The 8,910-nt window shown below is 49.8% G+C and overlaps 3 protein-coding genes across 3 annotated transcripts in view; 1 reads left to right on the top strand and 2 right to left on the bottom strand.

The window, feature by feature from the left end:
• Positions 1 to 444: 444 nt before the first annotated feature.
• Positions 445 to 3,954, bottom strand: LOC107123099 (the record flags this gene model as incomplete). The annotated part of the gene is made up of 1 exon (XM_015426276.1): positions 445 to 3,954. A coding segment is annotated over exon 1 (3,492 nt), but the record flags the coding sequence as incomplete, so codon positions are not given.
• A 55-nt stretch (positions 3,955 to 4,009) lies between these two features.
• LOC107123100 lies at positions 4,010 to 5,560 on the bottom strand. Its single transcript, XM_015426277.1, has one exon. It carries the CDS (start codon positions 5,542 to 5,544, stop codon positions 4,015 to 4,017), a length of 1,530 nt encoding a protein of 509 aa, XP_015281763.1. The 5' UTR covers positions 5,545 to 5,560; the 3' UTR covers positions 4,010 to 4,014.
• An 861-nt stretch (positions 5,561 to 6,421) lies between these two features.
• The window catches only part of FAM184B (family with sequence similarity 184 member B), a 98,322-nt gene continuing 95,833 nt past the window's right edge, over positions 6,422 to 8,910 (top strand). The window contains exons 1-2 of the mRNA XM_015426267.1: positions 6,422 to 6,454; positions 8,062 to 8,823. Coding sequence (XP_015281753.1) covers positions 6,422 to 6,454; positions 8,062 to 8,823 — 795 coding nt within the window. The remainder of the gene's footprint in view (positions 6,455 to 8,061; positions 8,824 to 8,910) is intronic.

The following is an 8,910-nucleotide window of genomic DNA, read 5'->3' as shown; positions in this document are numbered from 1 at the left end:
TGTGAGACTTGACCTTCACGAAAAGTGGAAGTAATGCAAGAGGTACAAGCAGGAAACCCCATAACTGGGATGCAGATCATAGAAGGTACAAAAACACAATTTAACAGAAGCATCCACATCTTGGGCCTGTGCGTCGACTAGTCAGCTTCCGGTGTGACTAGAGCAGGGCCTGATGCTCCAACGAAGGTCTGATTTTTCACCCGTGCGCAGGGAGACCGTTTCCGGTAGGTCTCAGCAGGGGTTCTGGAGTCAATCTTCAGCTGTGTCCTCTTGGGGCGTGGGCCCAAGAGAAGCAGAGCTTGCTGGATTACTGGGCACGACACGTCTAAGCTTCACAGTAGTAGGATTAGATCCTGGCTCAGCAGTCCATCTAGTATGGGCAAGCTTCAAATTCGTCCAGTGGATCCAGGGTTTCCTCTCAACGACCTTCACAGCTGTAGGGGAACTGAGTAAAACAGTGAAAGGTCCCTCCCACCTTGGCCCTAAGGGCTCTGGTCTCCAATTTTTAACCCATACTGAATCTCCAGGACTGACATGACACACAGAATCAAACAAGGGAACTGGGAGACAGGCAGAGTAATGTCTTTGGAGTTTCTCAACTTGTCGTCCAAGGGCTTGTAATTCTGCTGAGGTGATTAACTGATGAAACCCATAAGCATCGGTATGAACTCCCATGGTCAGTGGGGGAGGACGGCCAAACATTGCCTCATAAGGAGAAACTGAAGTTCGTTTGGAAGGGAGGCAGTGCAGTCGGAATAACACTAGAGGTAGAATCTTAGGCCATGGCTGTTCAGTCTCTTGGGTGAACTTCCGCAAGGAGGCTTTAAGAGTTCTATTAGCTCGTTCTACTGCTCCTGAACTCTGGGGACGATAGGCACAGTGTAATTTCCAGATGATTCCTAAGGCTTTGGCAACTTGCTGAGTTAATTCAGAGATGAAGGCTGGTCCATTATCAGAGGAAACCCAGGTAGGTAATCCGAATCTTGGAATTAGATCCCTTAACATGGCTCGGGCAACTTCTGAGGCCTTTTCAGTGGCAGTTGGAAACGCTTCTATCCATCCAGTATGCGTACAGACAAACACCAACAGGTAGTGATGACGACCAACTTTTGGCATCTCGGTGAAATCAACAACAAGCGAAGTCATTGGGGCTGGTCCTGGGGTATTGATTCCTGGAGGTCGTCGGGGACCTTCTCTAGGATTGTTTCGGGCACAGGTAACACACTGACGGCACACGAGGTCTGCTAATGCTGTCTTCCGTTCCAGATGAGCCCAGCGGTCTAAGGCTTTAACAAGACTGGAAGATCCATAATGGGTATTAGCATGAAGGGCTTTCATTATTTCATAGCCTAAGGAGGCTGGAATCCAAATTTTTCCTGTTGGCAAGATCCACCAACCTTCCTCATTCTTTTTTGCTGATTGCTGGTCACAGAGGTAGTCTTCATGTTTGGTGTAACGAGGCGTCCAAGCTGAGACTGGAGTGGGGAAGACAGGACAGGCTAAGACTGACGGACTAGGAACTAGAGTGCGGAGACAAAGTTTTCCTTCTGCTGCTTCCTTAGCTGCTTTATCAGCACGACCATTTCCTTCTGCAATTGGGTCAGACTTCCGTTGATGTCCTCGACAGTGGATTATTGCAATCTTAGTTGGCAGATTGATGGCTTCTAGCAGAAGACGAAGATTTGGCCCATATTTGATATCCTTTCCAGCGGCTGTAATAAATCCTCGGTGTTGCCACAGCATTCCATGTGCATGGGCTGCCTTGAAAGCAAACATTGAATCGGTGAATATATTTGCAGCTGCATTCTTGCTTAGATGTAGGGCAACTGTCAGGGCTATTATTTCTGCTAGTTGAGCAGATGTTCCAACGGGTAGAGATTCTGCTTGTATCACCTGATGGTCATCTACAACAGCATAGCCTGCTTTGCGACGTCCTTGAGGGTTGATGAAACTGCTACCATCACAGTACAATATTAAGTCTGGCTGCTGAAGGGGTTGGTCACGAAGGTCAAGACGAGATGCAAACAGCTGGTCAGTGGTTACTAGGCAATCATGCTCAACATCTTCACATGGTACTGGCAACAAGGTGGCTGGATTTATGTTGATGACAGGAGCTAGAGATACACCTGGGTTCTCGAGGAGAACTGCTTGGTACCTGGCCATACGTGAAACTGTCAGATATTTGTGACCACGAGCTTCTAAAATGGTCTTAACTCCGTGTGATACAAACACTGTGAGTGGGGCTCCCCAGGTGAATTTGTTTGCTGCTTCAATAAGTCTACAGCAGGCAGCAACAGCACGTAAGCAAGGGGGCAGACCGGCTTCTACAGCATCCAGGTTTTGGCTAAGGTAGGCCACAGGCCGATTGTGAGTCCCAAGTTTCTGGAGAAGGACACCTAAAGCAACACTTTGCTTCTCATCTACGCAAAGGGAAAAAGGTTTTTCTGGATCTGGCAGTCCTAAGGCAGGAGCCTCAATGAGCCGTTGTTTCAGGGTCCTAAAGGCAACATCTTGATCTGGGCCCCAGACAAAAGGTTCCTGTGTCCCCCCTTTGGTAGCTTCATATAAGGGTTTGGCCAAAAGAGCAAAGGAGGGAATCCATAACCGACAGTAGCTAGCTGCACCTAAGAAGCCTCGTAGCTCTTTGCGACTCTGGGGTAGAGGTATCTGGCACACAGTTTCTTTCCTTGCATTACTGAGAGACCGTTGATTCTTAGAGATTTCAAATCCTAGGAACTGGACTCGAGTTAAGCAGATCTGGGCCTTCTTGAATGAGACTTTATAGCCACAGGCATCAAGGAGACGGAGAAGGTTAAGGGTGCCCTGGGAACATCGATGAGGGTCAGGGGCACAAAGTAACAAGTCATCCACATATTGGATTAAGGTAAGGACCCCTTCTTGGGTGTCAAAGTTCTCTAAGTCTTTACCGAGGGCCTGTCCAAACAATGAAGGAGAATTTTTGTAGCCTTGGGGCAAACGAGTCCAAGTGTACTGACATGGGCTGGAGGCTCCAGGGGCTCTCCATTCGAAGGCAAAGATGTCTCTGGACTGGTGGTGAAGTCCAATACTGAAGAACGCATCTTTCAAATCCAAGACAGTAAACCATGCAGCCGTGGATGGAATCAGAGTCAGGATTGTATAGGGATTTGGCACTACAGGGTGGATAGCTTCTACTTGAGTATTCACTGCCCTCAGGTCTTGGACTGGGCGGTAATCAGGATTCTTGGGGTCTGGAGAAGGCTTAGGTACTGGAAGGATCGGAGTATTCCAGGCAGATTCACAGGGGATCAGGATGCCATCTTTCAGGAGTCTCTGAAAGTGTTTGGTTAACACTCTTCGGGCATCTTCACGAATAGGGTATTGACGCTCTCTCACTGGATTGGCAGTAGGTTTAAGGACCACAACTACAGGAGGTTGGTGTTTAGCAAAGCCTGGGGGATTATCTTCTGCCCATACAGTTGGCACTTCATTTCGGTAGTACAATTTATCCTGCACCTTTTCCTTGTCATAAAAAGCATCTTTATCAGTCTGATACTGGACTTCTTCAGGGTCACCATCAGGGTGTCTTCTAAATCCACATCCCATTAGGACCTCAGGAAGTCGCCACTCTTCTGTAGCATCAACCTCTAAATTACAACACACTAGTGAAGTTTGAGTCTCTGGAGGTAAGGACAGAAGTGCTGAGCCATCCGGAGTATCAAAGGTTATGGAGGCACGCATTTTAGATAAAAGATCTCTCCCAAGCAAATTAATCGGACAGCTGGGATTTAAGAGAAAACGGTGGGTGACCCGGTGACCTCCTAGAGAACAGGTTCTTGATTGGAGGTATGGGAGAGCAAGTTTCTTCCCTGCCATGCCTACAACTGTTAGGCTATCTTTAGTGGGCAGAGCAATGGGTGTCGTTACAATGGATACTTCAGCCCCCGTGTCTAACATGAAATCAACAGGATTTCCTTCAATATTTAAGCGGACCAAGGGCTCCCGAGGGCCACAATTGACAGAGCCCGGTCGCCCCTAATCATCATAGTTCATTCCGGCCATACCAACAAAGCCATCTTCCGACTTCCCTGCAGGGTAGGTGCGGCTGTACCGGCTTTCATTAACTTGCCCTCTTGGAAGGTGGTTAAAGCTCTGTCCTCTTCCTTGGCCTCTAGATCCTCCCCTCCCCCGGAGTCTGGACTGGCGGTTCGGACATTCGTTTTTCCAGTGGCCATCCGCTCTACAGTATGCACATTGGTCCCGGCCTAGGGTTCTAGGACCACGGGGCTCAAGGTTGGATGTTGGGGACGGGCGGTCATACTCATGGCCTTGGATCACTGCTGCTAAAATTGCTGCCTTTCGTCTATGCTTAGCTTCTTCTTCTTTCTTCTCTTCTTTATCTCTATTCACAAAAACCTTCTGGGCCACCTCAATTAATTGGGACACGTTCATCCCTTGGAACCCTTCTAACTTCTGTAATTTGCGTCTAATGTCAGGTGCAGCCTGGCTAACAAAAGATGCATTCACCATTGTACGGTTTGCTTCTTCCTCTGGGTCAAAAGGAGTGTAGAGGCGGTAAGCCTTGTACAGTCTTTCAAGGAAGGTATAGGGTGGCTCAGTTGGCTCTTGAATGACCTCCCTCAATTTAGCCATATTCATGGGCTTCTTTCCTGCTTCCTGGAGACCTAAGAGGATGGCAGTTCGGTATTCCTCTGATCTTCCTCTATCTGCATCTACATTGGGGTCCCAATTTGGGTCTATATCTGGGAAGCGGGCACGAACCCAGTCAGCTGCATTAGGCTGTTGGTCAGCAGGGACTCTGTTTTCAACAGTTTTCTTAGCAGCTGCCATGACTTTCCGCTTCTCTTCTGAAGTTAATAAAGCAGTAAGTAACTGGCTACAATCTCGCCAGGTAGGGGCATGTGTAGCCATAATTGTTGTAAACAGATCTGTCATGGGTCGGGGGTCTTCACTATATGGGGTCGTCTGTGTTCTCCAATTACAGAGATCGACAGTACTGAAAGGAGAATAGACCCATCTCATAATCCCATCCGCTCCTGCTGGAACTTGACGGAGAGGGCAGACTGTTGCTAAATTGCCAGTTTCCTGAGATTTGCCTACAGGCACTTTAAAAGGGTTCATTTCACTGAGTCCTGATGTAGGACTCCAATGAGTGGCGGGGCTCCAGGTCCCTGTTGTCGGATTTTTCTTAAGGACTGTCTTAGGTATGGGAGTGACAGGGGTCTCAGGTTCAGGAGCAGAGGCAGTAGCCAAACAGTCCACTAAGGATGGATAAATGGTGGAGACTGGCACTGAAGGGCTAAGCGCTTCACTGATTTGCAGTTCCTGAAGCTGCTCCTGGGCTGCAAGTTCTTGGGCGGCACGGGCCTGCGCAGTCTGTGATCTAGTCACTCTTGCTTCTGGGGGCGGAGTTGGAAGAGGAGGCGGTGGCAATGGCCCAGCAGAGTATGGTGGGGGCCAATCATCCTCCGGTGGCGGGCAAGTCACTTGGGGGCCTTGGGGCCTGCTTTCTGGGGTATTCAGGGTTGGACAAATTGCTGGCATAGTTCCTGGTGTTGGGCAAACTATAGGCTGGTTGGCTGCTGGGGCAGAGCCCTGTCGGGTTTTAAATCGCTTGGCCTTGGAAGGATTTTTCCTCACATATTCATACCAGCAGTAGACATAATGGAGCTGCTGATCGGAATGGTCCTCTTGGGGATCCGTAGCTGCCAGATAGACTCTGTGTAGCAGAGAGAGATCCATGGAGCCCTCTGGTGGCCATCCCACTGTAAACGCAGGCCAGTTTACCTCACAAAATGTCTGCAGACAGACTGGATTTAAAACTACGCCATGAGTGGCTGTGCCAAAAATTTCTTCAAAGTGCTTGAGCATAAACTGAAGAGGGGTTTTGGGCTTTGCCTGACTCCCTCCCATTTTGAACAGACAAAAGACAGACAGCTGGGTATACAGAGGGTGGGGTAAACAGGGAGAGTGGTAAGGGGTCCACTGCTCCTAGACACATAAAAGGGAGACCTTAACCACAAATGCTTCCACCTGTACCCGACTCAGATGCGATCTCTCGACTGAGAAATGCGAGCTTGAGGTGACCACAATTCAATTTGACTTTCTCCTATTACGGGAGTCCGCCTTTTCACACTCACACACCATGCATTCACTTCAACACAGATCCCACCCTGATCATAGGAAAGCCAAGGCTTTCCTAGCCTGCCTGACAGAAACTGACCCGATAGGAAGGTGATCAGGCTTCCTCTTCCCTTCAACTGAAGGGGACCGATACCGATTAATACTGACCTGACTCTGACCAGACTGGACTCCGGAGTCTTCCCCTGATGTTCTCCTCCTGGCTGAGTTCACTGAGCAAGCGACTTTGGTGAGAACCAGCCCTGGAGAGGAGTGAATGATCGGCTTTTCGAAATCGAAAATGGCGCCTTTGCCGCCAAACAGTCCTCAGTCAGTGCGGTTCTCTTCAAAATCGTGGCTCAGGAGGGCCCCAACAACCCGGCCTTGGTTGGGTGCTCCCCCCTTTCCCGGTCAGGGAACCAGAAATGTAGCACGGAGAAAGGGGCCTAAGCCCAAGCACAGACCACCAGATCAACAGAAGGAGAAGAACTTTATTGGCGCCGGTTCAGTCAGCGAAGCACGCTTTAAACAGACTGAACCCAGAGCAACGCAGGCTCCAGGCTTTTATACTGCAACAAGGTTACACGTCACATTTTACATCACCAAAGTGGAATTTTCCATTGACTAGGCTTACTTTTCCCTCCCAAACTACACAAGCTCACTTCTGCCCCCTTATGACTGGAACATGAACAGCAACTATCCCCTTATATGGGCAAGGAATAATAAATGCCTACTTCACTACCACTATGTGTGTCAGAATTCCAGAGGTGCCCTCAGGCTCATAAAGGATGGGAAACCCCGTCAGTGTAACACCCTGTGAGCGCTGAGAGGAATTTCACCACATATATTTATTTACCCAGTCAGAAATCTGGGGAATCAGAGGAATGGTGAACTTCTCCTCCCTTGGCAGGACTAGCACCTTACAAGGCAGTTACATATCCATCATGGAAAACAGTGAGTTGCTAAAAAGGTTGTCTGTATCGTCTCAGCCTGTGAATCAGGGGGTGCCTGAAGGACTATCCATTCCCATACAAAACCTGCCTCTTCTGAGGCCCTGCTCTGCCCCTTCTCAGTATGGAGGTTGGGCAAATAGTAACCAGGGACAGGGCTTCTTCTGAGGCAGAAAACCCTCCTCAGACAGACGCAGCCTTGTGGAACTAACTGTACTCTCTATCAAGTGCCCGATCAAAACATCTTTAGTTTTCTGTGCCTTCATTAGATAGCTGTTTTGAGTGTACCTCAGGAATGCTGTGAGAGAAAAATGTCTCCTCAGCCTCAAAACTGAGGTGAGGAAAAAAACCCAGAGAACAGCAGTGACGATTTGGGGGTGGAGCCTGGGGAGGACAGGGACCTAAGTTGGGCACAGTGTCATAGTCCCCCCTCCAAAGCATCCATTTTCTCCAGGGGAACTGATCTCTGTAGTCTAGGGATGAGGTGTAATTCCAGGTAGGTTTGCCAAGTCCCACCGGGGGCGGGGAAAACCCCACCCCAGAGGCCCGTTCCCCGCCGCTGGCGGATCGGGCCCCGGGGGGAACCCCACCCCCACATGCACGTCACCCGGAAGTGACGCAACCATGCTGGGCACGCTGGGGCGGGGCCACGGTCATCTGAGGGAAAACTCTATGGTTTTCCCTCGGATGGTCGTGGCCCCGCCCCCAGCGTGCCCGGCGTGGTTGCGTCACTTCCAAGTGACATGGATGCGGCGCGCACGCGTACTCCAGCCGCCAGCCGGGAGTCCCCCGCTGTGGCGAAAATCAGACTTGGCAACCCTAATTCCAGGAGATTCCCCAAGGCCCTACCTGGAGGCTGGCGCCCCTAGTGTGTGTGTGTATGTGTGAGAAAAGTATTTTTATACTTCTTGATTTTTGTAATAAAGGCCTTCTGAAAGCGTACTGCCCTATATCAACAGCATTTTTTTTTTTGTTTCTCTTGTGGGTCCAGGTGATCTATGCTCTGAATATGAAAAACGATGAGCATGAGGCCAGCATCCAAGCTCTTAAGGAGGCCCATCAAGAAGAGATTCAACACATCCTTGCTGAGACGAGGGAAGCTGCCCTCCACTATAAGAGGAAAGTGGAGAAGGAACAGGAGCTCCGGCAGCGGATTCAGACCCTCGAAAAAGCTTTGGAGCAACGCAGGCCGTTGAAAGAAGAGGCCTCAACAGAGTTCACCACATTCAGGAAGCAGGAGGACAAGAGGGAGCCATCAACTGAGAGCGAACGTGCCAAGGAGGAAATTTCACTCCCCAAGGGTATGCTACACATGAAACCAGACCCTGAAAACAGAGTCCGGACTTCAAACCAGGGATCAGACAGTCTCTTGAATGAACAGGGAGAGAAACTGAATATCAAGGGAATCTTAAATGAAAAGGGCAGCTTGGAAATGTGGACTCTGATCAGGGAGACAGAAGCCCTCAAGCAGGAGAACCAGAAATTAGCTGAAGAATATGCCAAGAAAGCCTGCCAGCTCCAAGCCTCTCATGAGGGAGACAAAGAGACCTGGAGGAAGGTCAAGCAGCAGTCCCCGGCTGATTCATGCCAAGAGTGGCAGCCAAGGGAAACGGAGGAGCAAAGGGGAAACATTGAGGCCCGAGAAGCAGCATCGCAACAGCAGATGAGGAAGCTGGAGGCCGACCTGGAGACAAGAGGCCAGCGCATCAGTGAGCTGAAGAAGCATTCCCAGAAGCTGAAGGAGACGATGCAGGTAGAACGGGACATTCCCGGCTATACACTTGTAAAGTGATCCAGTGATTAAATCTTGAAGCGTTCAGTGCGTCATCAACTCATCTAG

Source organism: Gekko japonicus, unplaced genomic scaffold, assembly GCF_001447785.1.
Source record: "Gekko japonicus isolate JY-2015 unplaced genomic scaffold, Gekko_japonicus_V1.1 scaffold451, whole genome shotgun sequence".
Classification (NCBI taxonomy): Eukaryota; Metazoa; Chordata; class Lepidosauria; order Squamata; family Gekkonidae; genus Gekko; species Gekko japonicus.
Note: the sequence above shows the minus strand (reverse complement) of the source record. Positions and strands in the feature narration are given on the sequence as shown.

Coding starts and splice junctions, on each gene's coding strand:
- LOC107123100 (XM_015426277.1), bottom strand. CDS start 5,544: ATGCCAGCAATTTGTCCAACCCTGAATACCCCAGAAAGCAGGCCCCAA.